The 17957-nt window shown below is 66.1% G+C and overlaps 1 protein-coding gene across 3 annotated transcripts in view; it reads left to right on the forward strand.

Annotated features, from left to right (window-relative positions):
* PFKL (phosphofructokinase, liver type) overlaps positions 1 to 17957 on the forward strand; it is a 34109-nt gene extending 16152 nt beyond the window's left edge. Inside the window, exons 3-23 of one of the 3 annotated variants that reach the window (XM_065877058.1) lie at positions 424 to 501; positions 2377 to 2566; positions 3220 to 3385; positions 3994 to 4038; positions 4297 to 4405; positions 6358 to 6453; positions 7350 to 7442; positions 8882 to 9007; positions 10068 to 10132; positions 10771 to 10834; positions 11282 to 11289; positions 12069 to 12210; positions 12558 to 12628; positions 13085 to 13172; positions 13858 to 14010; positions 15519 to 15683; positions 16146 to 16207; positions 16381 to 16492; positions 17103 to 17202; positions 17289 to 17394; positions 17810 to 17957. In XM_065877058.1, the coding sequence (XP_065733130.1) occupies positions 424 to 501; positions 2377 to 2566; positions 3220 to 3385; positions 3994 to 4038; positions 4297 to 4405; positions 6358 to 6453; positions 7350 to 7442; positions 8882 to 9007; positions 10068 to 10132; positions 10771 to 10834; positions 11282 to 11289; positions 12069 to 12210; positions 12558 to 12628; positions 13085 to 13172; positions 13858 to 14010; positions 15519 to 15683; positions 16146 to 16207; positions 16381 to 16492; positions 17103 to 17202; positions 17289 to 17394; positions 17810 to 17957 (2187 nt within the window). Of the gene's footprint in view, positions 1 to 423; positions 502 to 2376; positions 2567 to 3219; positions 3386 to 3993; positions 4039 to 4296; positions 4406 to 6357; positions 6454 to 7349; positions 7443 to 8881; positions 9008 to 10067; positions 10133 to 10770; positions 10835 to 11281; positions 11290 to 12041; positions 12211 to 12557; positions 12629 to 13084; positions 13173 to 13857; positions 14011 to 15518; positions 15684 to 16145; positions 16208 to 16380; positions 16493 to 17102; positions 17203 to 17288; positions 17395 to 17809 lie in introns of all 3 variants that reach the window. The other 2 variants (XM_065877056.1, XM_065877059.1) reach the window with 2 other exon arrangements.

Below are 17957 nucleotides of genomic sequence, written 5' to 3' on the forward strand. Positions count from 1 at the left end.
ACCCTTGGGAGGCAGGGCAGTGGGTGTCTCTGGCAGGGAGGGTCCCGGAAGGCAGAGGGGCTGCTGGGTGCTGGGCTGGATCTGGTTCTGACCCGGGCGCGGTGACCCAGCTGCGGCTCGTGGGCATACATCCCAGGGCTGCCTGCGACAGGAGCGCTGCTGAGCTAGTCGTGCTCTGTCTGTAACGCGCTACCCTGCAGGCCCCACAGATCGTGCCCGGGGAGGCATCTGGGCACCCCGGCCTCTCCCCTGACACCCCTGACCCCAGCAGACCCTGGCTTCGTCCCCCAAGGCCCTGGGGGGTGGAGGGGCCTCTGTGCTCAGGACCCCTGGGCCCACTTCCTGCCAGATGGGCTTTTGGCCGAGGTTCCACGTGTCCTGCTGCTGTGGGCGCCCTTCTCACGCCTGTCCCCTCACTTTCAGGGCTACGAGGGCCTCGTGGAAGGGGGCGAGAACATCAGGCCAGCCAACTGGCTCAGCGTCTCCAACATCATCCAGCTGGTGAGGCCCGCGGCCCTTCCCGCCATGAGCACGCGTGTGCACCGGGGACATGCACACAGGCACATGGAGGGACGCACGGAGGGATATGCAGGCGCAGACACCACATGCACAGACACACAGGGACACACAGAGGACACAGAGACACATAGAACACACAGACACACAGAGGACACAGAGACACACACATAGAGACACACAGGCACACAGAGGGACACACAGAGGGATACACAGGTGCATACACCAGACACACAGAGGGATACACAGGTGCACACCTCAGACACACACAGAGACACACACACAGAAGACACGTAGGCACACAGAGGGACACACAGAGGGATACACAGGTGCACACATCAGACACACACAGAGACACACACACAGGCACGCAGGCGTACACACCATCCCTCAGGGGCTTGGCTCCCGGCTAACTGGCGTCCGACCGCCTTGGAGATGCGGGAGTGGGAAGTCCTGGGGGTGCGATGGCCCCGGAATGTCTCAGCTTCCAGCTGCGGGCTCTGGGAGGGGAGGACACCCTGGAAGAAGCATGCTTGGCCTCAGCGGCCTCTCTGCGCCTCCCCCGCCTTCCCCTTCGTCATCCTACTTACTGAGGGTGGGGTGCCTCGCGCCTCGCTGGGGCCAGGGGTTCCTAGGAACGGGAGTCTTTGAACCAGGTCGCTGTAGGGAGACCCGAGTCCTCCCACAGAGCAGGGCCCGCTGTGGGGCACCTGTCACCTGTGTATCCTAGACCACCAGCTGATACCTGCTTATTTAAGAGGCCTGTCGTCGTCACACGCTATGTATGGGTCAGCGGAGCAGTGGGTGACGGGCCTGGACCCTGGGTCATCCAGGCACAGCCAACCCTGCCGTGTCACCCCCACTCCTGCCCAGGGTGGACGTCCCCAAGGGACCGCGCGCTCCAGGCGCTCGTGGGAGCGGCCCATTTGCTGAGCCCTCGACGGTCCAGTGAGGCACGGACAAGCCCTGTTCTTCATCAGAGCCCCCCACCCTGTGTCCTTCTGCTCTGGTGCGGTGCTCCCTGACCCCCGTCATGGGTGGGGCTGCAGCCTGGGTGCCGTGTCCTCCACCCCAGGGGTCCAGGGAGGGCAGCCATCACGCCTCAGGCCTGGATCCAGCCGTTGCTCTGCTCTGGGCCTGTGTCTGAGGGTGGCTGTGGCCTCTGTCCTGAGACCACCCTGGGAAGGAGCCTTAGGCCAAGTGTTAGCTGGGGTGTGAAGCTGAATGAAAGGTGGGCAGGTGAGGATGCGGGCAGGTGTGTAGAGACGGGTGGGGAGCGTAGAGCATGGGGGCAGCGGGGAGGGGCGCAGGGGGAGGCTGGGCTGGGCCAGGGCCAGCTCTGATTTGCGTTTTCCGTGAAGCCTGGGGCCCGGGGCCCAGCCCGGTGCTCTCGGTGGTCTGGGGAGCAGTACACTGTCCCCACCAGCTGGCCGAGCGCAGGGGCCGGCAGTTCTGCCTGTGGGCAGGGCCTGGGGAGCCTGGGCTGAGGCTGAGCCGGTGGCAGGGGAGGGGGGCCACGCGGACGACGGCATGAGCTGCCCAGGCACGTCCCTGCGTTGGTGCCCGGCCTTGTGGGCCAGAGTACGGGCGTGTGTGCGTGTGTGCACGCCTTACAGACCTCAGAGCTGCTCATCCCTTACCTGTCGAGCTCCCCGAGCCTGACGGTGGACAGTCTCCTCCTTGCACACATGAGGAGAAAGTCCAGGGGGTTGGGGCAGGGGGAGGCGGACACCTGCCCAGGCTTCTGAGGGGCCCCTGGACTTGGCCCTCCGTTCCTTGGGGTCTCCCAGGCCGCCCCGGCCCAGTACCCGGGTCCCTCTGGCGCGCCCCGTTGGCCCAGGCTGCCCCTCCTCCGTGCAGGGCGGCACCGTGATTGGCAGCGCCCGCTGCAAGGCCTTCACCACGCGGGAGGGGCGCCGGGCGGCCGCCTACAACCTGGTCCAGCGCGGCATCAGCAACCTGTGCGTCATCGGAGGGGACGGCAGCCTCACGGGCGCCAACGTCTTCCGCGGCGAGTGGGGCCGCCTGCTGGCGGAGCTGGTGAGCGAAGGTGGGTCGGCGGTGGAGCAGCTGCGGCCGGGAACAGGCAGGACCAGAGGAAGCGAGCTGCTGCGTGGCTGCTGGCCGGGGGGTGGGGGCCTGGCCCGAGATCAGGCGGACCCTCGGTGGCTCCAGGAGCCACAGGCCCGGGTCTGGCTGGTAGTGAGGCCTGTGGGGACCCAACGTCAGGGGCCCCCAGGCAGGGCTGTCCTCCTGGTGCTGGATGGCAGCTCCCAGGCTGACTCACCTGCGCCGGGAGTGATTCATTCCCCAACGCGGGTTACGGACTTGTCACAGTTTGCAGAAGTGTGATAGTTAAAATTTGGTAACATAAGACACAGAGTCCTGGGGGGTCACCAGTCGGAAAGTGACCTGTTGGAGCTTCGTTGGTTCTGTGCTGCTCGTGGGGGACCTGGAAGTGAGGCGTGCACTCTCCAGGGCTCCCCTGGACGTCTCCCAGAGGGTGACAAGTCTGTAATCAGTGGTTCAGCCACTGCCGCCCGGCCCCAGGACCCCTGCTGCAGGACCTGGGGACCTGACCAGGCTGCACTGCCGGGTGGGCAGGGGGAGGGGGTGGGGATCGGGGTCCGGGCCCCATGTTGTGGCCAAGGGGGCCGGGTGGGGCTGCTGCGGCTGCACCTGGGCTGGCCTCCTCCTTCCCAGGCAAGATCTCACAGAGCACGGCTCAGACCTATTCGCACCTGAGCATCGCCGGGCTGGTGGGTTCCATTGACAACGACTTCTGCGGCACCGACATGACCATCGGCACGGACTCGGCCCTGCACCGCATCATGGAGGTCATCGACGCCATCACTACCACCGCCCAGAGGTGAGTGAGGCCCGCAGCCCCCCGCCCAGCCAGACCACCAGGCAAGAAAGCTTGGGATCCCGTCTCCCGGCGAGGGGCTGAGGCTGCCCTTCTGCAGGGTCAATGTCAGCGTAATTCTATCCCTAGGAGCCTGTACTGGCTGCCCCCAGCCCCCGTGTTGGGGGAGACTTACAGCGGGGTGAGCAGAGGGGCTTGGGGGTCTGGTCCCCACCCTGCCAGGTTGTCCCGAGCCCTAGGTGGGCAGTGGCTCTGACAGGTCTCCTCTGGCCCTGGGGCAATGGTGTGCCCCCACAGGGGTTCCTCAGGCTGCTGGCTAGTGACGGCCAGGCCCCAGCAGGGTGAATGGCCTTCAGCCTTAGGAGCAAAGATCAGTGAAAACCAGCGTGAAGCTGGCCGTGAGCCCGAGACAGAGGTGGCCCTTTGCCCAGGGCCTTGGCCGCCCTGGGAATGACAAGGGCTGTCTGTTGCTCCCACGTCCTCTGTCTCTCCTGGGCACGCCCTTGGCGGCGCTGGGGCCGTGGGTGGTGTGGCACGAGAGGCCAGGCTTCGTGGCTCAGCTCCGCTCGGGGACTTTGCACTGATGCCATCTGCCCTTTCCACGTCCACAGCCACCAGAGGACCTTCGTGCTGGAGGTGATGGGGCGGCACTGCGGGTGAGAGGGCTGCCTGGGTCAGCCGGGGGGCCCGGGGCTTCGGGGCAGTGGGACCAGGGTGCAGCGCCTCCAGGGCTCCGGGCACGTGGCAGGTGCTCACTTGACACTGTGGGTGTGAGAGCCGGGGTGTGGGGAGTCCTGACTGTGGGGCTGGGTGCCGCTCTCAGAGCTGTACCTCCCCTGTGACCCAGGGACCGGGGCCCGTGGTGTCGGGTCGGGGCCCACCTACTGCAGCCCCTCCCCCTCCTGCCCCTCCAGATACCTGGCCCTGGTGTCCGCCCTGGCCTCGGGGGCCGACTGGCTGTTCATCCCTGAGGCGCCGCCCGAGGACGGCTGGGAGAACTTCATGTGTGAGCGGCTGGGTGAGGTGAGGGCCAGGGGGTCTTCTCCCAGGGTGTCTGCCGTGAGCTGCGTGGCCCGTGTCCCCCACGAGAGTGTCCCTGGGGTCACGTGGCCAGCTTTGGCAGATTCACTTCCCTCTGGTTCAGCAAGCATCTGCAAGTATCCCCCGCGAGGGCGCCAACGCCCATGGACACACGCAGGGGCTGCCGCAGAGGGGCCTGAGGGGCACACTCCCCACTGTCCCAGGCTCGGCTCTGCGTGGTCAGTGCTGACATGGTCGGGGGGCAGGAGCGGGGACACGGTCAAGCTGGCTCCCTCGGGCCCTGACCGCTGAGCCTGGGCAAGGGGAGGTGGCTTTGTGAAGATGGGTGGATGGGAACCTGGGGCAGGGGCTGCAGCAGAAGAGGCTGTGGAGGCAGGAGCAGATGGGGGTCTGAGGCCTCATCCAGGAGAGATGAGCAGGGGTGCCTGAGACGGGGGGCCTGGAACGCGGCTCTCCAGGCCCTTCAAGATGGAGCTGGGGGGCTCTGGCACAGAACAGGCAGATACTCTGCCCTGGGCATCCCCGAGGCCCCCCAACAAGGATAGGCTGGCCCCTTGCCTAGGCCAGTGGTGGACGGGAGGGCTGTGACGCGGGGGGAGAGGCGCCTTCAGATCAGGGGTCGGGGGGCACTCGAGGGCTGTGGTCTGGATTCAAGGCAGGGGAGCCCCTGAGGCTGTACACCCAAGTTCACACTCGGGCCCAGTCTGGGGCCCTAACGGGCTGTGTCAAACCCCAGTGTCCTCTGCATCCTGGCCCAAGGGCAGGACGAGTGTGGAGGCTGCCCGGGGCCGGGCCTTTTGTTTGTTCTGTTGTCCTGGGAGGTCAGTGCCAGGCCCTGTGTTTCCTGAGGGAGAGGCGGGCGGCCCGAGGCTGGCTCTGGAACGTCCCTGTCCCCATGTGACCGCGGCGGTGGCATCACTCCCGTCCGCTGCCGGAGGCTGCTCTCCCCGCCTCCCACTCACACCCCAGGGTTTTGTACCCCTGCCCAGGGCAGTAGGAGGGGCTGAGGGCCATGACTGACTTCTGGAACCTTCCCCAGTGAAGACAAGGGTAGGGCCGAGCTGAGCCTGGCAGCAAAGCTGGCCAGAGGTCTCTGTCCTCTCCTTGGGGGGAGTCCTTGCACCCCCGGGTGGCCTTGTGACCTCACCTGGGTAGAGGGGGCTCTGGTGGTGATGGTCTCTGGCTGACCTCGGCCTTGGCCTACTCGCTGAGAACTTGGGGCTGGGTCTTCCTGGAAGTGGCCTGGCCTCAGGCCTGGCCTTATATCCTGGTTCTTTGCTGCTCTGTGTAAGGCCCTCACCCCACCCCGCCCCGGGGTTCCCTGAGCTTCAGTTTCCCCACCTGTTACGTGCAGGTGTCACCCTCTGCCCTGCCCACCTCCTGGGCTGCAATGAGTGAGGCTGAGGGAGGTGTGGGCTCTTCTGGCTGTCTCCCTTCACTGCACCGCCCCCACCTCCTCCAGGCAGCCCTCTGCTCCTGGCTCCCCTGCCCCTCTGTACCCGGGTCTTGCAGGAGCTGCTCCGACCCTATCTTTCTCTCTAAGTCTCTCCGGGTGCTGTGGGGCAAACATCTGAGGCTGGTGGATCAGAGTGAATCCCACAAACATTTGCTGAGGAAATAAATAAACAAAAAGTACTTTCAAATCCCCAAAGAGCTTTGCCTTTGCAACAGTTAAGTGAGGCTAATTCGTCCATCACCAGCTGATGGAGGAAATCTTCCCACAGTCTGGGGAGGGGGAGGGGGAGGAGGAATCCTCCAGTCCCCCAGTCTCTACCCCCAGGAGGGGCAGCGGGGTCCTGGTTCACCCACCTCAGTCCACCCGTCGCCCACATGAGCCCCGCGGCGTGGACCCCGGGGAGGGCTCGCGGCTCACGGCCGCGTCTGGGGCGGTGTCTGCGGGCTGGCGGCTGAGCCCTGCCGTGTCTCTGACCCAGACTCGGAGCCGAGGGTCCCGACTCAACATCATCATCATCGCCGAGGGCGCCATCGACCGCAACGGGAAGCCCATCTCATCCCGCTACGTGAAGGACGTGAGTGGGGGCCCCTGGGTCACGTGGGGTGGGCGGGGCTTTGGGGAGGGGGCTCCCCTTTATCTCCAGTCCCCAAATGCTCTTGCTGGGGCCCCACCCCCAGCTCCTGGAGGGAGCTTTCTTGTCCCTAACGATTGCCAGATGTGGGGTGGGTGCAGCCGGGACCCCTGAGAAGCCCTGGCCCCTCTGAGGCTGAGGTGTGGCTCCCGCCTGCTGGGAACCCCCAACCCTCTGGTTTCCAGTCTTCATTCAGATCATCCCCCATCCTAGGAGCCCTGTCCAGCCCCCCAACAGTGTCCCAGTGACAGGGTCCAGCCCCTGCCAGCCCCCCGTTGACAGGGGAGCCCACTGCCCATCCAGCGCCAGATTCATAACAGAACAACTTTGGGGGGAATCCTTCGTCCCTGTGAGCGGCACCCATCTGCCGGGTTCTGCCCAGGGCCCTGGGCCCCCGTCCCCCAGTGGGGCACAGCCCCTGGGAGCCTCCATGCTCCTCACTTTGGCCGCCCACCCTGTCCTTGAGTTCCCAACCAGGTTCTGCCCGGAGCCAGCCCCTCCGCCGACCCCGTGCGCCCTGCTTCCTGCCACAGTTCCTGGCAAGGCCTGACTCACAGGGGCTGGAGACCATGATGAGCTCCTGCAGCCAGCACGTGTGGGAGCACACGCCCACACACTCACATGGAAACACACACCCACACACACAGGAGCACACGTGCACACGCTCAGGCTATAGGCGTGAACCCTGGGCTGGCTCTGTGGGGCCCCTGGGGAGCTGACACCCTGAAATCCCTGAGGCAGGGTGGGAGGGGGAGGGGAGAGGGCTGGGGGCCACAGGGCGGTGGGACAGTGGGGTAGAGTGGCAAACTCAGGAACCCCCTCTCTGTCCCCACGAGCAGCTAGTGGTCCAGAGGCTGGGCTTCGACACACGTGTGACCGTGCTGGGCCACGTGCAGAGGGGAGGGACCCCCTCGGCGTTCGACCGCATCCTGGTAGGTGGGGCGTCACCCTGGTGCTGGGTGTGCATGCGTGGGTGTGTGTGAGCATTTTTTCACTGCTGCTGGTGCTTGTGGGTGAGACCACGGCCTGGCAGCCTGGGCCACACCCTCTTGGCGATGGCTTTGGCAGGACCTTGGGAAAGGAGGGCGGGGTGAGCGGCAGGTCGACGTCTGGTTGTTCTCAGTCTGGCCCAGGGCCTGGGTGCCCAGCTCCGGGGCCTGGGTGCCGAATCCTGATTACCGCTGGTCCCACCCCACCCTCTACAGGGTGGGAGTCATGCTGCAGCCCCACAGGGCCAGGGCCCAGGGCCAGGGAGGCCCCGAGGTGGTGAAGCGCCCACCTGCGAGGCGCTGGTCACCGGGGCTGGGGGCTGGAGACTGCAGGGCTGGCCGGAGCTGTGCCTGGGCCACCGTGCTGGGTGAGGCCAGGTGGCCAGCGTGGGCCTGGGGGAGCCGCTGGACTGAACCTCTCCCAGGAGGCCTCAGTGCGTCCCCATCCCACACAGAGCAGTGGGGACACTGGCCTCAGAGGGGGTCTGGCCCCAGGGGTGCACTCGGGACGGGGGGTCAAGCACTGGCCCTCCACCAGGCCTGGCGCACAGCAGGGGCTGTCGAGTGCCAGCGTGGGCCCGGGGTCTCACCTGGTGGCAGGAGAATGGGCTCACCTGCTGCTTTTGCAGATGGTGGAGACACCGGAGGCCTGGGTCGGCGGCAGAGGGGCTCCAGAGGCACAGCTTACTGCTGGTCCCCGAGCCCAGGCCCTGCAGGGCGACACCTGCACACAGTGGGTTACGGGAGAGCGGCCGTCACATGGTTCCCGAGGGACACAGGAGCGTTCTCCCGGGCTGCTCCCGACACCCACCTGACCAGTGTGGGAGGCCAGGGGCGCGGTCTGGGGGCACGGCGGAGGCGGGGGACGCCAGAGTCTCACCGAGCTGAGCCGCGGGCCTTGGTCTCTGGCGCGCCTGTCTGTTCCTGTTGGCTGTGGCAGGACCCCTGTTTGTGATTTGTCTCCATGGCGGGCGGTCCTTACCTGACCAGTTTTAGCTGGTCCGGCCCGCCAGCCCATGCCCAAGTTTGCACACACACCAGGACAGCCGTGACAAAGGAGCCCCAAGAGAGAAACCTCGTCATAGTGGAGAGAACTCCGGAAACCCCAGTCCAGCCCCGGCCCTGCCACTGCAACTCCGGGGTGCAGGGGCCACGCCCTCCTAGCAGGGCCGGCTGAGACCCGGTGAAATGGTGCTGGGGGGCTGCTGTGAAACGTGGTCATGCTAAGTCATCATTTCTAGAATAAACAGCGTCGCTTACTCCAGAAGCTTCTAGTGTGTGCGTGTGCGTGTGGCTCTGAGAGCCGAGGGTGTGCGTGGCGTGGGGCCGGCTCCGTGCCGGCTGCGCCTGCCTGAGCCCTGCCTGCCCCTCTCTCCGCTCAGAGCAGCAAGATGGGCATGGAGGCGGTGATGGCCCTGCTGGAGGCCACGCCCGACACGCCGGCCTGCGTGGTCAGCCTCTCCGGGAACCAGTCCGTGCGGCTGCCCCTCATGGAGTGCGTGCAGATGGTGAGCACCCGCCTGCCTGGGCGCCGGCACGGGGGCTTCCCAGGGAGGTGCTTGGGGCTCTCCTGCCCCCTCCCCACCACAGCCCCGGCGCTGCCTGTCCTTCCAGGCCCCTCAGGGCCCAGCCAGCAGGCCGGCTGCAAGCCCCCCGCCCCTGTCCCCCTGGGCGCCCGGCTGCTGCTCCGCGCGTATTACATGGAGCCAGCGGCAGGTGCATCGCGCCTTCTGTTGTGGCCCCCCTTCCGAGTGTGTTGCTGCGCCCCCCAGCGGGCCTCAGGGTATCCGAGGCCTGCAGTCCTCCAGGTGGGGGAGGGAGGTGTGAGCACATCCCCAAGGTGCCCCCAAGGTAAGACAAGCCCGAGACAGGTGTGGGAGCTGCAGGGAGCTGGGGAGCCCATGGGGGGCCTGTGGGGGTAGCTGGGGGGAGCCCAGGACACTTAGCTTCCCAGAGCCAGTGGGACAGACTGGCTTTGCAAACTGGGCAGGGTGGGGCCCTGGGGCTAGGATGGGAGGGGGAGGGGGAGTGGGTGGCCAGAGCCCCCGGGACGTCTCACGTGGTGGGAGCAGGGACCACGGGAGCGGGGAGTGGGGAGCAGAGAGAGGCTGGCTGTCGGGACACTGGGGTACGGGGCTCGGTAGGTTTGGGGGGCCCTGCAGCTGGGGGCAGAGCGAGGCCTGCCCAGGGGAGGTGGGCTGGCGCGGGAGGGGGGCCTCCCTGGCGCTCCTCCTGGAAGATCCTTCTGCGGCGACCTCCCCTGGGCCCCGCTTTCGGGCAGGCTGGTCGCCAGTGGGTGGTGGGTCTGGGGGCCAGAGCAGCCTCACCCTTCGTTCCTAGGCCCCAGCTGCCCCCCACCCCCTTCCCAGGGCTGAGGGGGAGCGAGGCCCGTGTGCCCCTTCCAGGGAGGCAAAGACCTGGCAGACCAGGTGGGGTCCCCTCGCCCCTCAGCCCTCTCGATTCCGGCAGTGACAGCTGCCCGGCGGGTCTGGGACAGGCCCCCCGCGTTGGGCTCAGACGCATGTGCCAGGCCTCCACCTCCAGCCTGTGCATCTTGTTTTCTTTAAGACCAAGGAGGTGCAGAAGGCCATGGATGAGAAGAGGTTTGAAGAGGCCATCCAGCTCCGAGGCAGGTGAGGGCCTGGAGGGCCTGGTGTTGGGCAGCTGTCTGCTCAGTGGGGCCACAGCAGACTCCGAGTGGCTCGCACACGGCCACCCCCCGACACGGGGCGTGCCCACCTGCAGAGGTGGCGCTCTGAGACCCTCCTCCTAGGGCATGCATCATGTGGGAGGGACAGGGCCCGACAGTGTCGGAGAAGTAGGCAGGCTGTGTGGATGTGCCCTCCGGGGCTGGCGGGGCCTGCAGGGCGCTGGGGGGATGGGGGGGACACAGCACAGGGAGGGCACCTGGGAAGGGGGAGGGGGGAACTACAGAAAGCAGCAGCGAGGCAGGCCCGGGGGGGCCGGGTCAACTGGCCCTGCAGGTCTGCTTCCTGTGGTTCCCGTGGCCACGCTTCCTGCCCCGCTGCGGAGCTGCCGAGACCACGCAGGCTGAAAGCAGGCGCTCGCTTTGCAGAGAGGGGCCTTGGGATCGCCTGTCCATGGGGGCCTCTGCCGCCCGGCGATGGCACCCAGCCAGGGTCCGTGGCGACAAGAGTGGGGAGGTGGGCCGCACCCGTGTCCAGCTCCTTTGAGGCTGTGCTGCTGACGCCGTGCTGTGCTGAGCTATTTGGCTGTGAGCTGTGCCACGCATGACCCGCTTTCTTTCCAGGAGCTTTGAGAACAACTGGAACATTTACAAGCTGCTTGCGCACCAGAAGATCTCCAAGGAGAAGGTGAGGGGCGAGCCGCAGAGCCCACACCTGGCTGTGCCCTCGGCCTCCTCCCGCCTGCCCTGCCACCCCGCCCAGGGAGCGGGGAGCTGGCCCCACTGAGCCAGGACCCGCCCTCCTGTCTGGGGTCTGAGCTGTGAGCTGAGAGGACCAGACCTGGCCTCTGCTTGACCAGCAGCTCCCAGACAGGCCTGGGGATTACGCTGGCCTGTTGCTTAGAGGACTTTAAGTCAGGAGAGGAGGTTTAACTCAGGAGACGAGGGATATACAGTGTTATGACACATTCCAAAATAGGTAAAACCCTCAGGAAATGGACTCTCTTCAAAATAAAGATGACAGCAGGCTTCGTTTCTGAAACCACAAGGGCAAGGAAAGGGTCCCACCGAGACAGTCTTGGACGGTGGGGTCCTGGCCCCCCGTTCATCCTGGGAGCTGGTCAGGGCTGGCAAGGCAGGGTGGTCCCCACATCCCCTTCCAGAACCGCCTGGGGCATGACCACCTCGGGCGCGTCAGGCTCGTATTACCGGGACCCACTAGAGCCAGGCTGCCCAGCAGAGCCGGTGGCCACGCGCGGCTGCGGAGTGCTGGCAACATGGCTGTCCTAGTGAGGTGTCCCTGCATGCCACGCGGGCGCAGGTTCTGCGGAGCAGCGAGGGAAACGGCTGTGGAAGTGCCCGATAGCAAAATGTCTTACATTGATTCCGGGTTGAGGTGATGACGTGTTGGTTCTATCAGGTTCCAGCAACCCTAGGATTGAAAGAGCATCGTCTGCTTCTTTGCACCTTCTTACCGCGGCTGCGGTGGCCCCCTTCCCGCCACGCACCCGTGCTGCTCGCCAGGGACTTTCTGGGGTGCTTCTGCCCTGAGCCCTGAGCGTAGAGTGGTTGCCCAGGGCCTCCAGGCAGGCGCTGACTCTGGCCTGAGCCACTGCTGCCCCATGAGCCGCGCTTGGCCGACAGCGGCCCGAGTCCCGCTCCTACCTTCGGCTGAGGACTTTGCGGTAGCGAGCGGGGCCTGCACCGTAGCTCATGTGGTCTCGGGCAGAGCCTTGCGGTGTCAGGAGGACAGGCCTTTGTCATGCCCGGGGGAGTCCCATCTCTGGACCGTGTCCAGGCTGCCACGAGGACTGGGGCCTCTTCTCCGGAAGCGGCTCTCTGCTGACTTCTGTCCGGGTCGGTGGTCCCCCGCCCCGACCCGGGGCTCATGCTCTTGTCTCCCCACCTTCTCTGAAGACCAGCTTCTCCCTGGCCGTCCTGAACGTGGGGGCCCCAGCGGCTGGCATGAACGCGGCCGTGCGCTCGGCGGTGCGTACCGGCATCTCCCAGGGCCACACGGTGTACGTCGTGCACGACGGCTTTGAAGGCCTGGCCAAGGGGCAGGTAGGTGTAGCCGTGCCTGAGGCCGGGCGGGGGACGGGGCCTGCGGTGGTGGGCCTGTGTGTCTTTGGTCAGTTTAGGACGTGTCCCCGGCTTGCTTATGAGCAAACAAGGACCAGCGGGCTCGCCATGTGGGTATAAGGGCCAGGCCAGGTCCTCTCCTTGGGGTGGAGCACCTGGGTCCACTTTAGCCCGGCCCAGGCCCCGAGACCCCGCTCTGACCTGTGGTAGGACGGTCAGTGCCAGGCACGGCCTCTGTCCCCCCTCCCCCGAGGACGTGCGCTCCCCGAGGACAGGTCCATCACCTGAGGAGGGCCTGCCCCCCCTGAAGCCATGCCTCCCCCCTGCAGGTGCAAGAAGTGGGCTGGCATGATGTGGCTGGCTGGCTGGGGCGCGGTGGCTCCATGCTGGGGACCAAGAGGTGAGCACCTGGCTACCGAGGGCAGCAGGGGGGTGGGATGCAAGGGAAACCAGCCCTGTGGCCCCGGGCTAGGTCTCCTCTGGCTGGTGGCCTGTCCAGAGCGGGACACAGACCCTCCTGCCTGGGGCTTCCTGGCCGAGAGCTCACTTGAAGTCACCTGTGTAGAGGAAGGCTGCTCGGGCCGCTCCACACCTACAGAAGGGATTCCCTCAGGCGGGAAGTGAGGCTCACAGCCAGGTTGTCGGGAGGGCAGTGGCCAGTGCCCAGCAAGGGCATTGAATGGGTGCCCCGCCGCCCCCAGGTGCCTCACCTTTGCTCCCACCTCTAATCGGGAATCCCACCGCCACGCCCCAGGCCTGCCTTCTCCCGAGCTCAGCCACGGTGTGGACGTGGGTCCTCCCAGCCCAGCGTTCTGTACAGATGCAGCACGTCCATCTGATTTATCTCCCACTGCAGGACGCTGCCCAAGGGCTACATGGAGAAAATTGTGGAAAACGTCCGCATTCACAACATCCACGCCCTGCTGGTCATCGGAGGCTTCGAGGTGAGGGGGCAGCTGCCGGGGAGCAAGCGGGGGTGGAGGAGACCCCAGGGTGTGGGCCGCCGAGGTGGCCCTTCCGGAAGCCCCATGTGCAGGTTACCTTGAGCCAGCTGGACTGATGGGGCCACCAGGGTGAGTGTGGCGGGGCTGGGGAGGAGGGGGAGGGGGGCGGGAGGGGGGAGGGGGGAGGAGAAGGAGGGGGAGGGGCAGGGACAGCTCTGACGGCAGAGGAGGGACAGTGGGGGTGGGACGGCCCAGGCAGGAGGGTCGAGTGGCCTCAACCTCCCGCTGCTGAGGCGGTGGTCCAGAGCGTCTCTCGGCGGAGTTCTGGGTGGTGGGGGGCACGTCGGTGTGATGCTGGGGCTTGGTCAGCCCCCGTAAATGACAGATACCCACTCTTGCCCTTTCCTGAAGGAGCCCAAGCCCCCGCAGACTGCATGGAGTGGGCTGGGGTCAAGGCAGGGTGGGCGGGCCTCCTTCCTGTCCTCCTTGGAGTCCAGTTTTCCCAGTGAAGGCGGCTCCAGGATGGGGCCCGCCTGGTCTTGGTCCTGGGGTGTGGCAGGTGGGCCCAGAGGCCCATTGCCAGGCACACAGCCGGGAGCAGGACCCAGGGGCCCCTCCTCCTGCCTCGTCCGGCAGCCCGGCCTCTCCGGGGCCGGCCTTGAGCCCCCGCCCCCGATTCCTGCAGGCCTACGAGGGGGTGCTGCAGCTGGTGGAGGCCCGCGAGCGCTACGAGGAGCTATGCATTGTCATGTGTGTCATCCCCGCCACCATCAGCAACAACGTGCCGGGCACCGACTTCAGCCTGGGCTCGGACACCGCCGTCAACGCCGCCATGGAGGTGGGGCCTGGGGCCGCTGCCCCCACTTAGGCCGGCAGCGGGCGGACGGGGCGCCTGGGAGGGGAGAGCGCCCAGAGGCGCTGCCGAGGGGTGGAGTGGGATGGGGTGCGGGGCCCCCACCGAGGCTGGCGGCCTGCATGGGGAGTGGGCAGGACCTGGCTGCCCCCGAGGTCTCAAGGATGGCAGGGAGGTTGTGAGTCTGGGGTCACCAGGGTGTGATGGTGACGGTGGTCAAGGCTGCCGCTGACCTAACTGAGCTACTGTACTGGTGTGGACGTCGGGCCACGGTTCTGTCCGGTGAAGCAGCCACACGTGGCTCTGGGGGAAACCCAGCTGGGACATGGGAGGGTGGGAGGTGGGAGCCCGGTTTCTGGAGGGGTCCCAGCAGGCTGGCGCCACCAGGGGCTCTCTGGGGGCATCCCCACCGCTGTCCCCACTCTCTAGACCTTTCCCACCTTTGACCGTGACCCCACATGAGCCCAGCTTCCCCAGGGGTTCATTATCTCCGTTTTGGGGGGATCTGAAGCTGGAAGGGGGCGTGTTGCTCAATCAAGTGCTGCGTGTTTTTAGATGGAGGAGAAAATACAAGTGAAACAAGAGGCTAAAGGAGATCCCACCCCACCCCCATCTCCTGACCCAGAGTCCCATGATCCTCAGGGGTTTTCTTTGAATTTATCTCCTATCTGAACTGGCTGTGGGTCGCCCACGGCCCCTCTGAATCTTCTGGTGCCCCTGCCCCTTATCAGATGAGGGAGGACAGGGTTCGGTTTTCATTTGCAGCTCTGATTTCTGGTTGAATATTTTCCTATATGTTTATTGCCCATTTGTCAGGGTTTTTTTTTGAAATTTTCTTTTTCCATCATTTGCCTATTTTTCTCTGGGCATGTTTTCTTTTTTATTTGTAAACGTTCTTTACATATGTAGGCTATCGACCCTTTGCCAAACGTTGCAGCCGTTTCCTCCACTTTGCTCTTCATCTGTTATCTGGGGTCTATCCTCATAGTTCAGACGCGAGTAACCTACATATCTGTTTGATCTCTCTCTCCTCAGTTCTTTATTTAATGCTTGGACTTCGTTGAACTGTTCAGTTAGGATCGTCGTCACTTGTCGTGTTATCACTAGCGTCTGCAGAGCACTTACTTCACGTGTCCTCAGGGCCCCTGTTTACGAAGACCCTGCCGTGGCAGAGTGTCTTCCCCCGTTGGCAGATGAGCAGATTAAGGCCCAGTGTGTCCCTGGTCCAAGGTCAGGGAGAGCCTCCTAGAGCGTCCCTGGCCCCTACCCACTAGACGCTAGTGACGCCCACCTTGTCCTGGGGGCACCAACGCCCGGGCTGAGGACCCAGTTCCGTGTGGCTGCGTGGAGGGCGTGTGCTGAGGGCTGCCAGTGCCCTGGGCATGTGGGGCAAGGGCTGTCCCAGCCGCATTGGGAGAGAGACCCGGGTCCCTGCAACGTCGTGGGTCCCCGTGGTCCGAGGGGAGGGCTCTGACCCGCACCCTGGCCCTCAGAGCTGTGACCGCATCAAGCAGTCGGCCTCGGGGACCAAGCGCCGTGTGTTCATCGTGGAGACCATGGGGGGCTACTGTGGCTACCTGGCCACCGTGACCGGCATCGCTGTGGGGGCCGATGCCGCCTACGTCTTCGAGGACCCCTTCAACATCCAGGACTTAAAGGTGAGCCGAGCCCCTACCTTTCTCCCGGCCAGGCTGAAGGGGCCCCTCCTGAGACACAGCGGAGCAGGCCTGCAGAGGAGACGGGGCCCCTGCCAAGCAGCCACAGCCCAGCAGGCTGGGGGCTCGCTGCCTTCGAGGGGACACAGCCCGTGACCCTCTGCACCCCGTCCCCGATCCCGGGCAGTGCCCCTGCCGCCCTGTGGCCTCCGTGGCCGCCCCCGGCCCTCCCCCCACAGCTTCACAGTCCAGCCACAGGCCCACACCTGCACCACCCACACAGCCCTCCAGCAACTGCAACCTGGTGCCCGCCCCGCGCCGGCCCCCAGGCTGATCTGGGTCTTCTCAGCCGCACCTGTTGGCTAGTCCAGAATAGGCCCTCCCAGACAGCCTCAGGCTGTGGGAAGGGGTGTGCGGTGCAGGCTGCTGCCCCCGCTCCACTCAACCCAGGTCTTCACCCCACAGGCCAACGTGGAGCACATGACCGAGAAGATGAAGACGGACATCCAGAGGGGCCTGGTGCTCCGGTGAGGCTGCCGGCGAGCCCGCAGGGTCCAGCTGGGTGGAGCAAGGCTGGGGGGCTTAGGAAGGAGTAGGTGGGGTCGGGCTTTCCTGAGAGCCTGTGGCCCGGCCCGGAGGGGCTCAGCATCCAGGCGAGGCTCAGGCCTCCCCTGCCGCCCCCACCCCTTCTTCTTCCCAGAAACGAGAAGTGCCACGAATACTACACCACGGAGTTTCTGTACAACCTGTACTCCTCCGAGGGGAAGGGCATTTTCGACTGCAGGACTAACGTCCTGGGCCACCTGCAGCAGGTACGGGGTGGGGGAGCACAGATTCCATGGAAGGCTGCTCCCTGGCCCCCGGCCCCCAACTGTGCCCGGGCCGACAGGTCCCAGGAAGCCGTGGCAGGATGAGGACCCCTCTCTGTGCCCCTCCTCATGGGGCATCTGGCTGTAGGTGCCCCTTCGTCCTCACACCCCTGAGGAAGGGGCGGGGCCGGGAGCCACCTCCACCCTGACAAGCCCCTCCCCTTCTGGCCCCCTGGAGGCCCTGCAGGAAGCCCTGCGCCGTGGGTTCCAAGCAGACTGAGGGCCGTGTGCACCCCTAGGGCTCCCTTCTCCCCGGGGTCTTTGCTCACTGGTGGTGGGAGCTGCCTGCCGGATGCAGGGGCCCACGGAGGCCCCCCAGTCAATGAGTAGGCAGCCCACTGCCCGGCCTCTGGAGGTGGCTTTTAGGGGGTTTTAGAGGTGGGATGGAGAAAGGGGCCGGATGCTGCAGGTCGAGGGGACGGGGTGTCAGCCCGGGAGGGCTCACCTGAGGTCACGGCAGGGCCTGGTTGCTGGGCTCGGGCCAGGGCTCGGCTGCCTGAGGCCCAGCTCCTCCCTGAGGGCCAGCACCTGGCCTCACCCACTGTGTTTCCAGGGCGGGGCTCCCACCCCCTTCGACCGGAACTACGGCACCAAGCTGGGGGTGAAGGCTATACTCTGGATGTCGGAGAAGCTGCGGGCAGTCTACCGCAAGGGTGCGTGAGGGAGGTGGTGGCTAGTAAGACCTGTCCCCGCCGAGGGCCCTGGGTGTGGGGCTGCCGGCACGTGCCTGTGTCCACAGGGCGGGTCTTCGCCAACGCCCCCGACTCGGCTTGCGTGATCGGCCTGCAGAAGAAGGCGGTGGCCTTCAGCCCCGTCACCGAGCTCAAGAAGGACACCGACTTTGAGTGAGTCCCTCCGAAGAGAGGGTTGGACCGCCGGGCCCCGACCTGCCTGGACCCCTGGTCCCACAGGGCCGCCCGGTCCCCACGCCCAGGGCTGACCCCGGGTCCCTGTTCCTCCCGACGGGGCAGAGTTGAGGGTGGGGTCAGCCACGGTCGGGTCTGCGGGCGCTCGCGGTCTGCCGACCCGTCCTGGGGGCGGGCCCCGGCACCTCTGAAGCGCAGGGGCCGGAGCTAGCCTCCACATGTCCCGGGTCCCGAGGTCCAGGTGTCCCGAGGGGGCGTGCGGGGCCCAGGTTGGGGCGGCGGCCCGGGAGCTGCCCCGCCCCGCCGCTGGCAGCGCCTGCCCCGCCCCCTGGCCCTGGCCCCGCCCCGCCTCAGGCCCCGCCCCCGCCCCTGACCCTGTCCGGCCCCGCCGCAGGCACCGCATGCCCCTGGAGCAGTGGTGGCTGAACCTGCGACTCATGCTGAAGATGCTGGCGCACTACCGCATCAGCATGGCCGACTACGTGTCCGGGGAGCTGGAGCACGTCACCCGCCGCACCCTCAGCATCGAAACAGGCTTCTGA

This window comes from Phocoena phocoena, chromosome 4 (assembly GCF_963924675.1).
Source record: "Phocoena phocoena chromosome 4, mPhoPho1.1, whole genome shotgun sequence".
NCBI classification, from domain to species: domain Eukaryota; kingdom Metazoa; phylum Chordata; class Mammalia; order Artiodactyla; family Phocoenidae; genus Phocoena; species Phocoena phocoena.